Source organism: Hemiscyllium ocellatum, chromosome X, assembly GCF_020745735.1.
Source record: "Hemiscyllium ocellatum isolate sHemOce1 chromosome X, sHemOce1.pat.X.cur, whole genome shotgun sequence".
Taxonomy (NCBI): Eukaryota; Metazoa; Chordata; class Chondrichthyes; order Orectolobiformes; family Hemiscylliidae; genus Hemiscyllium; species Hemiscyllium ocellatum.
This window is the reverse complement of record NC_083453.1, coordinates 8,991,550-9,012,408: the sequence shown is the minus strand read 5'-3', so window position 1 is coordinate 9,012,408 and position 20,859 is coordinate 8,991,550. Positions and strand designations below refer to the sequence as shown.

Genomic DNA, 20,859 nt, shown 5'->3' with positions numbered 1-20,859 from the left:
AGCTCCACAGGCTGTCAGGAGAATTACTCTGTTTGCTTGTCTGCTACATTATTCTTCGCCTGGACAAAACAACAAGGCAGGGTTGAACAGAGGCATGAGGTAAGAAAATGCCCTTTGTGGCGATACTATGGCTTTGGGGTATCTTTTGCCCCTTTAAAAGATGAAGAAAGGTGGAGACAGGTAACAAGCAGCCTGCTTAAAGCCAATAGAGTAAACAGCTTGTGAGGCCTTTTTCCAAACAAAGAGGGTCAGAACAGTAGACAAGCTAAATGGGTGGGGTCAAGTTCACACAGAGCCAGGTGTTTTAGTTTTAGCTTTCTGCAGTTGCTGGAGCCCTGAGGATGGTCATGGAAGCTCTAATTCCTCACTGTTATAGTTAAGTCACTGCTAGAATTATATGGGAGACTATTTTACTGAATTTGCCTTTGCCAAGGTTGCCTTTGTGGGAGGTTATTATATTGGAACAGTTAGTCATTAAGTTATTTTAATTTTAATTATTTCAATAGTTACAGTTAAGCCAATTAACTTTTTATTTTGTCTACTTTAACTGTAGCAGAAAAACAAACTTATGGTAGTTTGACCAATCAAATTGCATCTGAAACCAACACCTTATACTTACCTTTAAAATAAGAAAAAGTTAGAATCTGTACTATCTTCATAATATATTTAAATAGGGTTTAGTCTGGTCCATAACCCTCAACTTCAAACACACATTGGGAGCAAGTTTCTTCAGGATTGTGCTTTCCTCTTGTCACCAACCTTCAGTAATCACAAATACATAACCTCTGACTACTGTACCACCTCTCACTGAATCAGGCATTCAGAGTCCTACTCGCCCTGCCTTTCACCCTTTTATGTCAGCTGTCTCCCTGATAGAATGAGTTCCCTGGTCCAATCAGGTCCAGCTGGCTAACCTCGTTACAATCATTAGACTCTGGAGCACCTTTGTTTCGTTATTAAGTAATCATTCTGGTATCCCAATTCTTTACACTTGAATAGTCTCCACTGTTTCTACTTTATTGTACTTGTTTATGCACTAGTGTCAATGTTATACTAAAGAAGCTATTTTTAAGAGAAAGAGAAAAAAAAGCCTTGTGTTCTAAATGCAAACTGAAGACCTTACTTTGACTTTTAAAGACTAGAAGTACTCATTAATCCTACTCAGCTGCTTTGATTAGTCAAAAGCAACCAAACATTGCTCTCTTTCCTCTGTTGAACTCCTTGAGGCACTCAACTCTGGCACTGTACTGTAAGTCGTATAAAATTGGCTACTTATCCATGCTTGGAACACAAATGGCCTTCGTGAGTTAATGAGGATCCATTTTCAGTTAGCTCTTAACTGGGCTGCTTTTTCAATGGAGTGTTTGGTGAACAACCTGCTCAAACCTAGCAACTATAGAATTTAGCCTGCAGACTTCAATTTAATGCCAATTACAAACTGAATTAAGTTTGTACAGTTTTGAAGATGTTCTTGCCCAACATACTGAAGGATATACTTGCTGTAGATTCAGGGGATTGATCCCTCCTTAGAAAGGAAAATCCTATGAATTGGAGAATATGGACACAGGGCCTATGGTGTCTCAAATTCAGAAGAATGGAAGGTGATCTCATTGAAACATGCAAAATTCTTGTAGGGCTTGGCAGGATGGATACAGGAAGGGTGTTTTCTTTGACCGAGAGAGTCTAAATTAGGGGACACCATCTCAAAGTGGTAGCTCTTTTTGAGCGGAGGTGTGCACGGGTATCTTGACTTGGAGGATGATGAATCTTAGGAATTTTCTACCCCAGGCAACTGTGGCAGCTCAAGCATTGTGTGTGTTCAGAACAGAAATTATTGGAATTCTAGATATTAAAGATATCCAGAGAGGTGGGAACAGTGCAGAAAATAGGATTGAGTTCAACCAGGCATGGCCTAGCTGCATGGTGGGCTGAATGGCGTACTCCTGCTCCTGTTTGTATATTAATATGCATGAAGAGGTCAACGTCCGTGTCAACTCATGGGAGAGCATGGAGACAGCTCATTTGGGAAAGCACCAACCATATTGATACATGCAGAAGTGATCAGGCCGTTGGTGGGAGTGCCAAATAATTCATCAACCCAACTGTTCAAACATCATCATCTCAGAATCCAATGAACTGAGATTATCTAAGAGGATTGATGCAAGTGACTTACATGACTTATTTATTGATTTCCTACATCCAGTTGAAGCTATGGTAGATTTAGTGGTGTGGAGTGAATCTGCTATTTTTATTCCTGATATCTTAGCCTATTCAGTTGAAGAGAACTACCTCAATGTCATTGGTTCCAAGCAGAGCAGTAAATTGGAAGTAACAAGCAAAAATATAATTGACAGAAGTGAATGCATCAGATTGTCAGTATTGTATGCAGATGGGATGAAATAAATAAACTGCAGCCTGTGGTAGTGGGAACCTTTCTGTCTTCATTCTTAACTTCAATAAGAAATTAATAGAAACTGCCCTTTGGGGGAACAACTGCTGATAAAAGAAATTCCTTTGAAGATCAGATTCAAGCTTGCCAATATTTACACTTTAGCAGATAGTGACAGAAATTAGTTTCTTCAAATAGTAGCTGTGGCAAGCTGTGAAACTGGTTATTTTGAGAATGTACAAAGGAAATGACAATTTGCAAATGTGGACAGTTTTGTGTTGTCTAAGCATAACATTTCCTCTGAAACATCTACCAAGAGACAGATCTAATTGTGTCATCCAAAAGTTCTTGTGATTTATTTCTGTGGAATACTCCCAAAATGGTGCTTTTACACTTGTGGAGAGATTTATTATTTTTAAATATTCTATGCTGGTATCAGTTTGTTACTGTGGATTTAAACTTTTCTATATGGTTGGTCATGGAAGTATGTTATTTCTATCTTTTGGAAATCCCAAGAAAACATGATGCCCATCCAATGTGTTCTCCAGAAAGCGTAATGCCAGGAGTAAAGTAAAGCTAAAGTCGTCATAGTCCTAGTGGAGTCTCATTAGAGAGAGATGACTGCTGGTGGTTTCACCTGAGGGTCACCATGCCTCAGGTGAGGGGCAAGGCTGAGAAAGTAGAACATTCATGGTGACCTCAACTGGTCATTAATGCCACGTGATTGGTGTCATTCTGCATTCCAAACCAGCCATCCAGCCAACTGAGCTAATACCAGGAGCAGGGGTTAATTGTTGAACCTGAGTGTGATACTCCATATACGGTGGGAACAATGATGTAAGATTTGCATCATAATGCACTTTGTCCACTTTGTGCCTGAGGGAAAGTGGCTGGACCTAGATTTCAATGGTGACTGGCTGAGCCATTAGGAAATTTGACTCACTTCAGTCAGTCAGGGTGGACGCAGTAATGATTGAATTTTTTTAAAAAAATCATTCAGAGAATGAGTATCGCTGGCATGGCCATTGTTTGCTCATCTTTAATTTCCCTTGAGAAGGTGGCGGTGGCACCTGTTTGAGCTGTTGCAGTCCTTGGGGCATCAGCACTCTCACAGTGCGGTTAGGAAGAGATTTTGACCAAGCAGCAGTGAGGAGCTGTTGATAGAGTCCCACATCAAGATGGTGTATAACTTGTTAGGAGATCTGGTAGATGGTGCTGTTCCTATGTGTATGCTACCTTTTGTCCTTCTAGGAGGTAAAGGTTGTGCATTTGGAAAGTGCTGTTGAAGGAGTCTTGGTAACTTGCTGCATTGCATTTTGTTGATGGTACACACTGCTGCTGCTGCTATGCATCAGTGGTGGAGAGAAGGAATGCTGGAAGATGATGGGGTGGGGGGGGTGTCAATCAAGCAAGCTGCTTTGTTCTTGATAATGTTGTGTTTGTTGAGTGTTGTGGAGCTTTATATTACGTGGAATGAATTAAATTGGCTGAAAACGCGTCTGTGGTGCAGGGGCCTCTGGAAGAGACCGAGATGGATTATCAACTCGGTATTTCTGGCTGAAGATGATTGCAGATACTTCCGTCATATCTTTTGCATTGATGTTTTGGCTTCCCTGATAAGCTGCCTCTTCCTAATAGTTGTTCAAATGTCCACCACCATGCATGATTGAATATGGTCGGACTGTGCAGCTTTGGTCTGACCCTTTGGTTGTGGGATTGCTTTGCTCTGTATGTTGCATGCTGCTTCTGGTCTTCAGCATGGTTGTAGTCCTGTGTTGCAGTTTCACCATGTAGCCATATAACTCTTCAGAATATCTGCTGCTTTTCCTCCTTCACTCTGCATTGGTTTGAAGAAAATGGTTGAATGAGGGATGTGGCAGTGATGCACTGGAGTGTGGATCCTGGAACTTCAGCTTCTGACAAACTTTCTTTTTTAAAATGATGTACTTGAGCGACAATTAGCAACAAGAAGCAAAACAAAAATTATACAGAATATATTCCAGTTTATGCCCTATGTTATGCCATGGGTTAGATAGCACATTCATCAGTATTTTGTGACTGCATTTTCTAGGAGTCTATTTTTGACTTGGCCCAGTACTTTGAGTCTTAGCCCTGTATTTAGCTGCACTCATCATTGTAAACCGTTTTGACTCTTGACTGCTAGAGTTCTGTGTATTCAGCTTTCATATAACTTTTGTGATACTTTTTGAGTAGTCTGATTTTCGATCTGTTAATTTGAGTTGACAGAATTCATTCAGACTATAAAAGGTAAGTTACTGTCATGCATTTGAATTCTTGGCTAACTTGACTCATTTGATTTTGGAGTTGAGTTCCTGCTTTGGACACAACATGCAATCCAAAGCTAAGTGCACTGAAAATTGCACCGGTTTTAAAAAAATGTGTATTTTTTTTATTTTGCTCAGTTTCAAAATCATTTGCATATTGCCAATTATAAGATCCTCCCGAAACCATCACAGTCAGTTTTTATTCTATGCTTTATTTAAAAATATTCCTTGATATAATTAAGAGTGGGAACCTGGTGCAGTTTGTTTAATGCAGCTTGAAAATTGGATTAACACAAAAAAATAAGCATTTTGCTCAAAGTCCCTAGTCCACCATGCGAAACACCAGTTGGCTGGACAGAGTTGAGGCATATACCTATTTAGACAGTTTCATTTCAACTCAAATCACAAGCCTCCCACCACTGATGAATTGTTCCCGATATAGATATTCTTAATCAGTGGGTTCAGATATGCTATCTCACACCTCCTGAAGTAGGTGGACTTGGACCCAGGTCCTCCTGGCTTAGAGTTAGGGACACCACCACTGTACCACAAGACCCCCTAAGAATAGGAGTTACACGTATTTTCTAATCAGCCTGTTGTTATGGACCAGGCCAGACTCCCTCAAACCATTTCATTAAGGTAGCCCAGCCCCTAACTTTTTCTAGTTGTATTAAGCAGGTGTAAGGTGGATATTCCAGGAGTGATGCAGCTGGCCCAACCACTCAGTTTTAAACAAAACAATTTATTTACAGTTTACTGGATGAAACATGAACAAAACAGAACCAAATTTAGAATAACAACCTATCTGAAAATTCATTTGACTCTATTGCAATTTGATGTTCCAAATACTTGCAACATCCCCATAAACGCCCCCTTAGCAAAAAATAGGTAAAATCAAACAGAGAGAATGAGAATCAATGAGAATCAGCTTGGAACTGCTTCTCTGGGTCCCCAGCTAAGACATGACCAGCAGCTGCAAACAGCAACACCTTGCTAAAGCCAAACCAAACCAAACCCTGAGCTGGGAGAACTGGCCACTCTCCTTTCATTGTACAAATGATTTTAAAAAACACTGAAAAGCTTTCTCAAGTAGATATTTCCCGACATACAGCACCTTTGCATTTATGATCCCTCTGGGAAAAAAAAACCAAGGACAACATAACGTTGTTAAAGGAGCAGCATCATCACAATGTTCAAATGTGTTATGACACTCCTCTGAAGCAGGACTTGAGCCCAGGCCTCCTGGCCCAGACTGTGCCACAAGACCCCCTTCTTATTTCCCAGATATACACCCAGTCAAGTTCCTATCCAGTTATCCCCTGTTTAAGTTGTAGTCATCACATGTGCCCCACTTTCTTTAGTCTGAGGCATCCATGCTAGAGACTACTAGTTGATAACAGATTTGCTTTTTTTTTCTTTCTAAAGTGAATTAATGTATTTAATACGAGAAACAATACGAGAAATGCAAAATGACAACATATTGCATAACCTGATAAGATATGATATTCTCACTATTTTCCCGTGTACATTTGAATTCCAAATGTCCTTTTTCCAGTACTTCTATTACTTTCTTACAGCTTGCTGCTATCTGCCTTTTTCAATTTAGAGATTTCTCCACCCTCCAAAACTGATTTTTTTTTCATTTATGTATTTTGTTGAATGTACATTATCCCATAGTGGCCTATTATTGATACAACACTCAATGGGTGTTGCTGCTGAATTCCTTCTCAGAAACTGTTCCAACGTTTTTGTGTTTTTTTTTAAAAAAAAACTTGTTTACTGCCTCAATAAGAGTGCAAATTTCTACTGCTAAGCACTTTTTAAACTTTTGATCTTCAGATCTTTTTAGCTTCTCAAGCTAAAAGGTAACATTTACCACCCTTTCCTAACAGGGAGGGGGGGGGGGGGGGGGGGAACCCTCCAGTACTCAAGAACGCATTGGAGATATTTGCATCAGACGTAACATGAAAAGTTTCATATCCTGGCATCTTCCTTGATGGAAATTTGAAAAACAAGCTTCTTTTTGTTTTGCTCTTATGCTTTGTTCACCCAAATAATAATTTCCACCTTGGAATTTGTCACAGTTAAACTCCATTTTAATGTCTCAAAACTGCTATCTAGCCTTGTTTGGGTGCCAAGTTCAATTTCAGATCACCTGTTCAATGAGACTTCACAATTCCTCCAGCTAAAGGGGAGGTGATGGCCTTATGGCACTGTCACTGGACAAGCAAAACCGAGACCCAGGTAACATGCTGAGAAGCAGGTTCAAATCTCACCACGGCAGATTGATTAAAATTTGGAATTAAAAATCTCGTGATGACCATGAAAGCCGTGTCAATTATTTTTAAAGCCCATTTGGTTCACTGATGTCCTTGAGGGAAGGAAAACAGCTGTCCCACATGTGACTCCAGACATGTAGCAATGTGGATGGCTCATAACTGCCTTCTGAAATGGCCTAGCAAGCCATTCAGTTGTATCAATTGCTACAAAGTCAAAAGAGGGCAATGAAACTGATGGACCTCCTGGCATCAATTATGGCACCAGAAAGGTCCCACTGGAAGGACAGACCCAGAAGAGGTGATGGCACAGTGGTATTCATTTGGAAGGGAGTTGCTCCAGGAGTCCTGGCACCAGATCAAACATGGTAAACATGTGGGAGGTTTTCTTCCCCATGTGCTATAACAAAAAAAAACTGTCCTAATACTAGGAGAAAGTGAGGACTGCAGCTGCTGGAGATCAGAGTCGAGAGTGTGGCGCTGGAAAAGCACAGCAGGTCAGGCAGCATCCGAGGAGCAGGAGAATCGATATTTTGGGTATATGCCCTTGATCAGGAATTCCTGAAACGTCGATTCTCCTGCTGTGTTCGCCTGCGTTCTAATACTGTGCGATTGAAAGATGCTGCCACCCAACACGTTCATCAGTGCAATGTTACCAATACATTCATATGGCAATCATGTCTGAAATGACAGTTGACTATACCTTGGGTGTTTATGGGTTTCAGTCTATTATTACAATTCACAAATTGTTTCTGTTTCTCAAAATTGCCAGATGTGTTTCTCTTAGTACAAAAAGGAATGTTTTAGCCCTTGTTTGTGTCCTGCATTTTGATGGTATTGTTAGCCCATTCTCATGAAGAAACACTTTCCAAAGAATATTTTTAGTGTGTCTGATTTTTTTGTTCTAGCAGTTTATGTTTATCCGTCAAGGTAACTCCTGTTAAAGTTAGGATTGGAATCTTATGGGAGCCTGAAAGACATGGGCGAGAGTGAGAAATTGCCCGAAGTCTACCTCAATGTCAAGAGCAGCTCATTGCATTTTCAAACAGAGTTCCAGGCATCAAGATGCGATTCTCACAAGGGGGTGATCAGATATCTATTAAGAAGGGGCATTGCTTCTTGTTGGCCTCATTAATTGCCAATCTTGCCTTGTTAATATGCAGCTTCCTTTTCTATCACCGGCTGCCAGAAAACTGAATGTTGACAATTCCTGACCTGAAAGTTAGGATCTGCACCTGATGATGTCAGCTCACTGTTTACCTCCCCAGCAGCCATCTTGGACACCTCGCAGCAATGTCTCAGGGCAGACTCCATGGGCCCCAGCTGCATGCACCCTTTGTCAATGGAAGCTGGCATATGACATGCCAGTCTCTTCCCTCCATGCCCCATCTCATCAAGGCACATCTCCGATACACTCTGTGTATTCATGCACTTCAGTGCTGCACTTATTGTAATGTTGCTGCAGAGATACCTTTTACACATGGGACTGGCACCTCGCTCACAGATTGATCCAGGCTGCATCTTGAGGTCACTCGCTTGCTCTCTCAGCACTCCCCTTGAGCTAGCATGGGTGCCACAATATCCCCTGTCTTTGCCTTGCCTTTTTGCATTTTGCCCTCAGCCTGAGTTACCAGGCTTTCAGTACTTCTGCATTGCTTTGTCGTTGAGCACAAACACAAAGCAAGGAAGCTTGTTGTGGTTGTCAGCAGTTCTCCGGCAAATTAAGGAAAATAGCCTTTGCTCAGGAGTCCCAGCACAGTGGAAAGCAGCCTCCGATACCAGCCCAGGGGCCAGTTAGCCACTCAGATGGTCATGCTCAGGTTCTTCTTGTAACAGGTGAGGAGCCAAATGTTGGGTAGTTCATAACTTATCTTGGATATTTCCGCCCTGTTGTGAGCTGTTTCTTCCTGGACTGAGAGTAGAGGTGGAGCTAAAGGAGATGAAAGTGGATGACACACTGTTATGGTTGGTGCAGGTGGGGGAAAGAGTGGTGAAGTTTTTTTTTGAGGGAGTGAGCCAGCAACACAGAACACATGCAGGGTTAGTGGTGTGGGGAGCTGGGGAGTTTGAGAGCAAATGACGGAAATTTCAGCATGCAATCGTGTAAGTGGTTGAGCATGAGCCTTTATGGGAGGTATATGAAATAGCAAGTACAGAGTAAGTGGAGAAATTATTGGTTGGCTTCCTATATTGCTGCATGTTCCTCAAGACTGTACTGACCCAGGCGGCAATCTCAGACTTGCCATGTCGTGGCCTCTTCTGGAAGTCCTGGAGAAAAAGGACATTCCTGCACCACCCACCTGCCATCCAAGCATCTACCATAAGGCGAGGGGTCAACTTCCCTTGTCTGCCATGTCTGGGGCAAATATCAGAAACTGTGCGTGGCAGCTCTGATGGTACTTGTCTGGATGCATGAATACCTTTTAACGATGAAGGTTGCCAGATATCTGGACGCTGGTGAGTTCTTCCAGCCAAGATGTGTTTGCACAGGATGAGAGGGGTACCATAGGTGGCAAGTAGTTAATGAGGCGTTTTTTGGTAAGCTATCACAAAAAAACTCGCAAGATGTCAGAGAGCAAAACCCACCCATGAAATTCTATGAAATTAAACTTTGCCTAATTGTGATGAGATTCAGTCCATGAAGTCTGTCTAATTTTGATACTTTGGCCCAGTCAAACAGCTGAAATGACAACATAGATTTGGGGAATTTCCAAACAGAATTTCTGTAGTCCTGGGAGCAACCTGCTGAATTCCATAATGTACTCTTGCATGGAATTACACCTTCACTCTTTCTGTGTGTGTCAAAATCTGACCATACTTCATAAGCAGTAGTAAATCATCTTTTTGATAAACACAATCCATGATTGTTAACAGTGTTGTATTTTTGTATGTAGCAAAAGAGCAGAGGCCTTTCCTAGTTTCTCTTACAGTGAAGTACATGGGAAGGTGGAAACCAGAAGCTCGAGCATGCCCTTTGTACCTGCTTCACCATTCTGTATCCCATTCCTGCTTTCTCCTCATTCCTTTTTGTCCCAAGAATTATGTCGACCTTCTTGAAAACATTGTGCTTTGTCCTCAACCTTTTTTTCTGTTGCAAAGCATTCCACCGTCTCACCACTCATTTATGTAAAGAAAATGCTTCTCATCTCAGTCCGTATCCTTGAATTATTACCCCTGCCTCTGGACTCCTCAGTTATCAGGGGCATCCTTCCTGTGTTTACCCTGATCAGTCATGCTAAAATATATAGGTTTCTGAGATTCCAACATTCACCCCCTCCCGGCTATTCTTCTAAACTCCGGTGAATATAGTCCTCAGCGATCCAGTCTCTCTTCATATGTCAGTACTGCCATCCCAGGAATCACGTTCATGGGTTAGGTCCACTTGGTTACTTCATTCTTCCACTGATTGTGGCTTGATCATGCCCCAAATCTTTGCATTTAGATTCAGCCACATCTGTGAAATTTTCTCCAAATTACTCTTTAACTTGTAAACAACTAACCTGTAAACAACTAACCATCTTCTGCTACTGTGTTAAATACCACATGTTAAAGATTGTTTGGACAGAGGGATATCTGGCCAGAGTTTTATTCCAACTCTCTCATCACGACACTGCAACCTATTGATTGCATACCCCACGCGCATTTATTTTAATCATGGGCATATTATGACACACAGGTGGGGGTGCTGGCCCAGTGGTCTTGTTGGACTGTTAATCCAGAGGCCCAGATAATGTTCCAGGGATCTGGGTTCAAATCCCACCATGACAGATAATGGAATTTGAATTCAATAGAAATCTGGAATTGAGAGTAAAGATGATCATGAAAATGTTGACTGTTGAGAAGAACCCTTCTGGTTCACTAATGTCCTTTAGGGAAGGAAACTGCCATCCCTACCTGGTCTGAACTGCACAGTAATGTGGTTGGCTCTTAACTGCCCTCTGGGACAAGTCATCCTGTGAATGAATGAAAACAAACACCAGGACAGGTGTGGCCTGAATCCAAGCCTCCTGGCTCAGAGATAGGGACATTGCCACTGTCCACTGTGCCATAGGGATACCTTATGTATACAGCCACTCACACTCGACCCAATTATTCCTTAAAGAGCTTGTAACCATCACCTCTTCCCTGTTTCTAGGTAGTCTCCAGCATTGCTGCTGGACCATACTAGTTAATAGCACACAGCCTGAGGGAAATTAATTTTATACAACTGCTAAGTTACAAATCACACAACACCAGGCTATAGGTTTAATTGAAAGCACTAGCTTTCAGAGTGCAACTCCTTCGTCAAGTGGTTGTGGAGTACACGATTGTAAGACACAGAATTTTTGGCAAACATTTACAGTGTGATGCAACTGAAATTATACATTGAAAAATACCTTGTTTGTTAAGTCTCTCATCTGTTAGAAAGACCATGATAGTTCCACTTCTTTCATATGTAAATCACAAAACTCTTCTGAAAAGTTACATTCTCAGGTTAACTTTAACAATTGGTGTCAGTCCAGAAAATATGTTGAAGGTGTTAGCCCCCTGTGTTCCCTGTCTGTGCCATCATGTTTAGACTGATTCTAATCTAAAAAGTGAGTTAACAGAGTCTTACATGGATTCATGCAGTTTTTGAGCAAAGTACAATGCAACTCTGCAAGTACAAATTCACCCCACAAATGTGTGTGTGTGTGTGTGTGTGTGTGTGTGTGTGTGTGTGTGTGTGTGTGTAAAGGGGCCTGTCTGTGAGAAGATGCACATGGGAGTGTGTATATACAGTGCAATGGTGGTCACCTGTAGTGTGACATGAACCCAAGGTCCCGGTTGAGGCCCTCATTTTGGGTACCGAGCTTCCCATAGGGAGGGCCTCAACCAGGACCTTTGGCTCATGTCACACTACAGATGACCACCATTGCACTATATGCACTCACACTCCCACGTGCACCTTCTCACAGACTTAGGCCCCTTTACACACTCACACACACATTCTCACAGACACTCACAACCCCCACCCCAAACACACACACAATCCCACATGCACACACACACTTATACATTTGTGGGGTGAACTTGTACTTGCAGAGTTGCATTGTACTTTGCTCAAAAACTGCATGAATCCATGTAAGACTCTGTTAACTCATTTTTTAGATTAGAATCAGTCTAAACATGATGGCACAGACAGGGAACACAGGGGGCTAACACCTTCAACATTTTTTCTGGACTGACACCAATTGTTAAAGCGAACCTGAGAATGTAACTTTTCAAAAAAGTTTTATGATTTACATATGGAAGAAGTGAAACTATCGTGGTCTTTCTAACAGACGAGAGACTTAACAAACAAGGTATTTTTCAATGTATAATTTCAGTTACATCACACTGTAAACTTTTGCTATAAATTCTGTGTCTTACAATTGTGTGCCCCACAGCCACCTGATGAAGGAGCAGCATCCGAAAGCTAGTGCTTCCAAATAAACCTGTTGGACTATAACCTGGTGTTGTGTGATTTTAAACTTTGTACACCCCAGTCCAACAAATGCATCTCCAAATTATACAGCTGCAATTTACTGGTGACACTGTTGTTTTCAGTAGTCAAGTGTTTTAATCTGCTAAAAAATGTTTAATATGCAAATACTTTTTTAAAAGTGCATATTCGTGTCTTTGTCTGAAAAGAGTTTAATTTTTAGAGTGCCTAAAGGAGCATTTAACAGACATTCGCCATGATGGGCAGAACCAGGCTCTGTCACAAAGTTTTAAAGCTGATACCACAGATTGCAGATGCTTGATTTGTGTTCGGCAGAATTTGTATTGGAAGTTCCCACTCTCTTGTACTGGCTTGGCCAATGTGCTGTGACTGGGGGTGGGCGGGGGGAAGCGTTGAGATTGCTCCAGTGGTAAAATTCTCCATGGAATCTCTCACCGAAAGATAATTTTAGAGTTAACAGTTCCCAAGCTAGGAAAGAAACAGAATTGAACCCTTGGGATCTAAACAATCACTTTGAATTGGGGAAATGTTGAATGACTACTTAAAAGGACAGTGTGAACTAAATTGAGATGGATTATCTTGGTTAAAAGGTAAAGGGGAAATTTCTGTTTCTATACTTGTAGCTTACAAGTTGACTACAACAGCAATGTTTAGTCAGTTATGCAGTTAGTCTGTTCGTTTCAGTAAAAGTCTTAAAATGTAAAACCTTGTGGTGGCCTTTCAGCTATCAACTGCAAGTTCAATTTTGTTTTAAAGTTAATTGTCCCTATGGTGGTGACACTAGGAAATCATGCTAGTTACTTTGTGCATGTATTTCTCAATTTTACTGCATTATGTCAATTATTATGTGTAAATCAATGATTGTATCTTCTAGGGACAGGATGATGCTGCTAAAATTAGAACAAGAAATTCTGGACTTCATCGGTGATAATAAGTAAGTAACTTATTGCTGTCTGTGTGAAAAGTGTGTCAATGAAAACAAGTTATAGTCAAGTTGCATTGCATATTGGAAGATATTTTACATGTGAATAACATTTTTAAAGTTAATTTCATCATTTTTTGCTTTCAGCTAAGAAAATATGCAGTCCCGAATAATGAGGTTATTTTGCTACAAGGGTGGAAACAGGGACTGGAGATCCTTTTATAATGAACCTATTCAGGCACATTATAACACACCTCTGGAGCAGGTGGGACTGGAGCTTGGGGCTTCTGGCTCTGGGTAGAGGCACTACCACTGTGCCACAAGAACTCCAGAAACACGTACTAGATAGGTTCTGTGTTAATAAGATACAGCTTTTGAGAGTCTGGATTTAGCATGCGACTTTAACCCTAATTGCTGATGACATTAATTAAACATGACTGGAAATGTTAAACTAGCTATTGAGTGCTATATGGGGACTGTATGCACTCAGCTGCACTAAGTGGTCAAGTCTGCTATTTCAGACATGTTTCAAATGGCGCTGAGAGCAAGGGAATGAGCACAAACATCCAAGGATTAAGTTCTGGAGGTGAGAAGTATCCTGGACTCCTAGGAGTTACAAAGTCCACTTACCCTCCTGTCTCGCTCCTCTGCAGTTGTTGTTACGACTATGTGTGGCTCTATGTCCTCCTCCTTTGTCGTCTTAAAGGGAAGGCTGAGCAGCTAGACATAGCTAGGAAAAGGCATGAGGACCTGCAGAGTGAATATAGGGAGTTAGGTTGGAAGCTAAAAGGCAGGACGAGCAGAGTAGTAATCTCAGGGTTGCTACTGGTGCCATGTGCTAGTGAGGCAGGAACAGAGAGTGAGTGTAGCTGAACACATGGCTGCAGAGCTGGTGTAGGAGGGAGGGCTTCAGATATGTGGATAATTAGGATACCTTCTGGGGAAGGTGGGACCTGTAAAAAGAGGATGGATTGCACCTGAACTGGAGGGATACAATATCCTGGGCCGGAGGTTGGCTAGGCCTCTTCAGGAAGGTTTAAACTAGTTTGGCAGGGGTTGGGAACTAGAGCTACAGATCAGAGGATGGAGTAGCTGGTGAACAGGCAGATACAGCGTGCAGAGAGACTGAGAGGACGGATAGACAGTTGATTGGGCGAAGTTGCAGTCAATTTATTGGGTTGAAGTGTGTCCATTTTAACGCAAGAGGTGTTAGGAATGCGGGTGATGAACTTGGAGTATGGATCAGTAATTGGAGCTATGATGTTGTGACCATTAGGGAGACTTGGATATCACAGGGGCAGGAATGGCTGTTGGATGTTCCGGAGTTTAGATGTTTCAAAAGGAAAAGGGAGGGAGATAAGAGGTGGAGGAGTGACATTGCTAATTGGGGATAGTATCACAGCTGCAGAAAGAGAGGTTGTCGAGGAGAGTTTGTCTCTAGAGTCACCATGGATGGAAGTCAGAAACAGGAAAGAAGCAGTCACTTTATTGGGAGTTTTCCATAGATCTGCCAATAGCAACAGAGACACAGAGGAGCAGATTGGGAGGCAGAGTTTGGACATGTGAAGTAACAGGGTTGTTGTCATTGGTGACTTCAACTTCCCTAATATTGATTGGAACCTCCTTCGTACAAATAGTTTGGATGGAGCAGACTTTCTCAGGTGTGTCCAGGAAGGATTCTATATAATATACATAGGCCAACTCGAGGGGAGGCCATATTGGATTTGGTGCACGGCAAAGAACCAGGTCACGTGGGAGAGCATTTCACTGATAGCGATCACAACTCCCTGACCTTTACTCTAGTCATGGAGAGGGATAGGAGCAAACAGTATGGGAAGGAACTGTGGAACATAAATTGGGAACAGATATTCTCAGGAAAATGCACGACAGAAATGTGGAGGTTGCCTAGGGAGCACTTGCTGGTAGTACTGGACAGATATGTCCCACTGAGGCAAGGAAGGGATGGTAGGTTGAAAGAACCTTGGATGACAAGAAATGTGGAGCATCTTGTCAAGAGGAAGCAGGAAGCTTACTTGAGGTTGAGGAAGCAAGGATCAGACAGGGCTCTAGAGGATTGCAAGGTAGCCAGGGCGGAACTGAAGAATGGACTTAGGAGAGCTAGAAGGGGGCATGAAAAAGCCTTGGATTAAGGAAAACTTCCAGATGTTCTTCACCTATGTGAGGAACAAGAGAATGGCCAGAATGAGGGCAGGGCCAATCAGGGATAATGGAGGGGACTTGTGCCTGGAGTTCAAGGAGGTCATTTAATGAATATTTTACTTCAGTATTCACTATTGAGGGACCTTTTCGTTTGTGAGGACAGTGTGAAACAGGCTGATAGGCTCAAGCATGTTGATGTTAAGAAGGAGGATGTGCTGAAAGTTTTGAAAAACACGAGGATAGATAAATCCCCTGGGCCTGGCGGGATATACCCAAGGTTCATACAGGAAGTGAGGGAAGAGATTGCTGCGCCTTTGATGATGATCTTTGCATTCACACTGTCCACTGGAGTAGTACCAGATGATTGGAGAGTGGCAAATGTTATTCCTTTGTGCAAGAAAGGGAATAGGGATAACACTGGGAATTACAGACCAGTCAGTCTTACGTCGGTGGTGGACAAATTATTGGAGAGGATTCTAAGAGACAGGATTTATGATTATTTGGGAAAGCATACCTTGATTAGAGAGAGTCAGTGTAGCTTTGTGAGGGACAGGCCATGCCAAGATTTATTGAATTCTTTGAGGATGTGACAAAACCCATTGATGAAAATAGGTGGATGTGGTGGGTATGGATTTTAGCAAGGTTTTTGATAAGGTTCCCAATGGTAGGCTCATTCAGAAAGTACAGAGGCATGGGATACAGGGAAATCTGGCTGTCTGGATACAGAATTGGCTGGCCCACAGAAGACAGAGGGTGGTAGTAAATGGAAAATATTCAGCCTGGAACTTGGTGACCAGTGGTATTCTGCAGGGATCGGTTCTTTCTATTGATGCTTTCTATTGATATGTTTGGGTTTCTTTGAATACAGGGTTAAAGACAGGATTCTCGGCCGTGTGGAGGAACAGAGGGATCTTGGGTTCCACGTCTATAGTTCCCTCAAAGTTGCCACCCAGGTTGATAGGGTTGTTAAGGAGGCATATGGTGTTGGCTTTCATAAGCAGGGAGATTGAGTTTAAGAGCCACGAGGTTATACTGCAGCTCTGTCTAGCCCTGGTTAGACCACACTTAGCATATTGTGTTCAGTTCTGGTCACCTCCTTATAGGAAGGATGTGGAAGCTTTAGAGAGGGTGCAGAGGAGATTTACCAGGATGCTGCCTGGACTGGAGGGCATGTCTTATGTAGAAAGGTTCAGGGAGCTAGTCTTTTCTCATTGGAGCGAAGAAGGATGAGAGTTGACTTGATAGAGGTGTACAAGATGATGAATGGATAGCCAGAGACTTTTTTTCCCAGGGCAGAAATGGCTATCATGAGGGGGCATAATTTAAGGAGATTGGAGGAAGGTTTATGGGAGATATCAGAAGTAGGTTCTTTATGCAGAGAGTGGTGGGTGTGTGGAATGCACTGCCAGCAGTGGGAGTAGAATCAGATACATTTAAGGGTGTTTAAGCAACTCTTGGATAGGCATATGGATGAAAGTAACATGTAGGGTATGTAGGTTAGTTTGATCTTATAGTAGGATAAAAGGTCAGCATAATATCGAGGGCCAAAGGGCCTCATCTGTGTTCTGCAGCTATCCCTCATGAGATGCTGATAATCAAGCACTTCCTTTTGCTGGTGTCCAGTAAGGTAGAGCATCACAGCACTTTGTTTTTTTTTGTTGACCTCAGAAAATTTACAAAGTAAAATAAACATTGCTGGAGTGTTGCAGTCTTGACAGTGTTTCTAAAGGTCTTCAGATGAGTTCAAAAGTCTTATTCAATCATCCAGCAGTCAATGATCCAATTGTAAGAAGATTTAGGCTTGTAAGTCAAGAAATTGTGTGTGCATAAATTAGTTTATTCGGTTATTGATTTCAATCAGGGATTTTGATGTTTTACTCTTGTGAACTTTCTTGCTATTACTTCCTATGCCTATGATTTCCTACTGCTTCAGAATTTTGAGTAAATGAAGGTGTCATAAATTTCTCATGTAAAGTTGTAAAAACTATAAACTAAGCAAAATAAGTAGGCTAGCATGTTATTTTCCCTTAGCATTAAAGGTACGACTTGGTAAATAAGCAAGCATATGGCTGACCACTGGAATATAATAACCCCAAATTCATAATGCACCATATCACTTCCCAAGGCTCTGTTGAGCCAAAAAGTTATTTCTCAAGTGCAGTCGCTGACATGGCAGCTAATTTGAGCAGAGTATAGACCTGCACACATTACCAGTTCATCTGTTTTGGTGTTGTCCAGAATATTGGGAGAACTCCCTGCCCTTCTCGTAGTGCAATCAGATCTTTAACATTTACTTGCCACAAGGATGGGGTTCAGAATGATATCTGCAACAATGCAACATCTCTTTGTTTCTCCACTGGAGGAATGAGCCTGGATTAAACATTCAAAGTCAAGAAATAGTGTTAATCTCTCTTGTTTCATTCCTTATTTTATAAAATCAGCTTCATCAAAATGAAGGCGTTGTAGTTACAGCTTGTGTGCAAGACATTTTATTTAACTTTGTTGTTTGCAGCAATCAGTACAAAAAATTTCCTCAGATGACCTCCTACCACAGAATGCTCTTACACAGGGTGGCTGCGTACTTTGGAATGGATCACAATGTTGACCAAACTGGAAAAGCTGTTATAATTAATAAGACAGTAAATACAAGAATGTAAGTATATTGTGATTAAAAACCATTCTTGCATGCGTTTCTCAGTGAAATTCCCACCATTGCGATTCGGCCATCAACTATTATGGTGGCCATATTTAGAGTGGGCATTTACTTTACTGGCCAATTACTGAGTAACTGTTTGCATGTCCCTTTCAAAGTTGCTGGTTATAGTGATTTTTCTTTTTATTAAATCCACTTAATTTTTGGGATGGTGGAAGAATGGTGGAATGGCTATGCTGTATGCAGGTTAAAATTTCTCATTCATTAATTCCACATTTGGATCTAGTCTTTTCTTCCACTTGGATACATTTACGAGTGTTGCATATGCTGCACCCTGATCTTGCCCAGTTCACATTTTTACAAGTTTTATTGTGGTCGACTGTTGGCACTGAAAAGATCATTTTTTTGTCCAGCATGACTATATGAATATGACAAGATTGCATTGTGCAAATAGAGACCCCCCCCCCCCCCCGATGTAGTAATAATGTGCACTACATTGCATGAACAGCAATTAGTTTCTTTCTATTGTTAGCCCTACTTGCCACCCTTTAATTGAATTGCAGTTCCTTTAATGAGAACAGAAAAGATGTTTGCAAAACGCATTTGTGCCTGAAACTAACTGGATATTTCTGGATAAAAACAATGTGGGAATATGTTTGGAAATTGGGGAGCTGCGTGTGACTTTTTAAGGGAAGTATGCTTTTTTCAGGCAGTATACTGACTATCATGTATGCATGAACCCATGCATGAAATATTTGAAAGCACCTTTCTGTATAGAGTAAGGTTGATCTATCACAGAGACAAAGGCTGTGTGTCCACTGCGCCAGGTTTCATGTGGGAATGCTTTAGAAATATAACTAAGTTTTTATTGGTTGTATTGTTGATTCCCTCCAAGTTTTTCTCTTAGTTTCAAATAATAGGGTTGAGGATGCCATTCCTTCCGATGAGCAAACCATAGATACTGGACTGAGGTTTTGGGTCAGTGAAACTTGTGCAATTCATAAGACCATAAGACATAGGAGTGGAAGTAAGGCCATTCGGCCCATCGAGTCCACTCCGCCATTCAATCATGGCTGATGGGCATTTCAACTCCACTTACCCGCATTCTCCCCGTAGCCCTTAATTCCTTGTGACATCAAGAATTTATCAATCTCGACCTTGAAGACATTTAGCGTCCCGGCCTCCACTGCACTCTGCGGCAATGAATTCCACAGGCCCACCACTCTCTGGCTGAAGAAATGTCTTCACATTTCTGTTCTGAATTGACCCCCTCTAATTCTAAGGCTGTGTCCACGGGTCCTAGTCTCCTCGTCTAACGGAAACAATTTCCTAGCGTCCACCCTTTCCAAGCCATGTATTATCTTGTAAGTTTCGATTAGATCTCCCCTTAATCTTCTAAACTCCAATGAATACAATCCCAGGATCCTCAGCCGTTCCTCGTATGTTAGACCTACCATTCCAGGGATCATACGTGTGAATCTCCACTGGGCATGCTCCAGTGTCAGTATATCCTTCCTGAGGTGTGGGGACCAAAACTGGACACAGTACTCCAAATGGGGCCTAACTAGAGCTTTATAAAGTCTCAGTAGCACAACGGTGCTTTTATATTCCAACCCTCTTGAGATAAATGACAACATTGCATTCGCTTTCTTAATCACAGACTCAACCTGCATGTTTACCTTCAGACAATCCTTGATTAGCACTCCCAGATCCCTTTGTACTTTGGCTTTATGAATTTTCTCATTGTTTAGAAAGTAGTCTATGCTTGTATTCTTTTTTCCAAAGTGCAAGACCTGGCATTTGCTCACATTGAATTCCATCAGCCATTTCCTGGACCACTCTCCCAAACTGTCTAGATCCTTCTGCAGCCTCCCCACTTCCTCAGTACTACCTGCCTGTCCATCTAACTTTGTATCATCGGCAAACTTCGCTAGAATGTCCCCAGTCCCTTCATCCAGATCATTTATATATAACGTGAACAGCTGCAGCCCCAACACTGAACCCTGCGGGACACCGCTTGTCACCGGCTGCCATTCCGAAAAAGAACCTTTTATCCCAACTCTCTGCCTTCTGTCAGACAGCCAATTCTCAATCCATACCAGTAGCTCACCTTGAACACCATTGGCCCTCACCTTGCTCAGCAGCCTCCTGTGTGGCACCTTATCAAAGGCCTTTTGGAAGTCTAGATTGACCACATCCACTGGGTTTCCCTGGTCTAACCTACTTGTCACTTCTTCAAAGAATTCCAACAGGTTTGTCAGGCACAACCTCCCCTTACTAAATCCATGTTGACTTGTTCTAATCTGACCCTGCTCTTTCAAGAATTTAGAAACCTCATCCTTAATGATGGATTCTAGAATTTTACCAACAACCGAGGTTAGGCTAATTGGCCTATAGTTTTCCATCTTTTGTCTTGATCCTTTCTTGAACAAGGGGGTTACAATGGCGATCTTCCAATCATCTGGAACTTTCCCTGACTCCAATGACTTTTGAAAGATCTCAACCAATGCCTCCGCTATTTCCTCAGCCACCTCCCTCAGAACTCTAGGATGTAGCCCATCGGGGCCAGGAGATTTATCAATTTTAAGACCTTTTAGCTTTTCTAGCACTTTCTCTTTTGTAATGGCAACCATACTCAACTCAGCCCCCTTAATCCCTTTTATTGTTGGGATATTACTCGTCTTCCACTGTGAAGACTGATGCAAAGTAC

At 41.9% G+C, this 20,859-nt stretch overlaps 1 protein-coding gene across 6 annotated transcripts in view; it reads left to right on the top strand.

Moving 5' to 3' along the window:
• Positions 1–20,859, top strand: part of LOC132805866 (R3H domain-containing protein 2) — a 273,216-nt gene that overhangs the window by 163,109 nt on the left and 89,248 nt on the right. For all 6 annotated transcript variants that reach the window (XM_060821189.1, XM_060821193.1, XM_060821191.1 and 3 more), the window contains 2 exons: positions 13,289–13,348; positions 18,009–18,149. In XM_060821189.1, the coding sequence (XP_060677172.1) occupies positions 13,289–13,348; positions 18,009–18,149 (201 nt within the window). The remainder of the gene's footprint in view (positions 1–13,288; positions 13,349–18,008; positions 18,150–20,859) is intronic.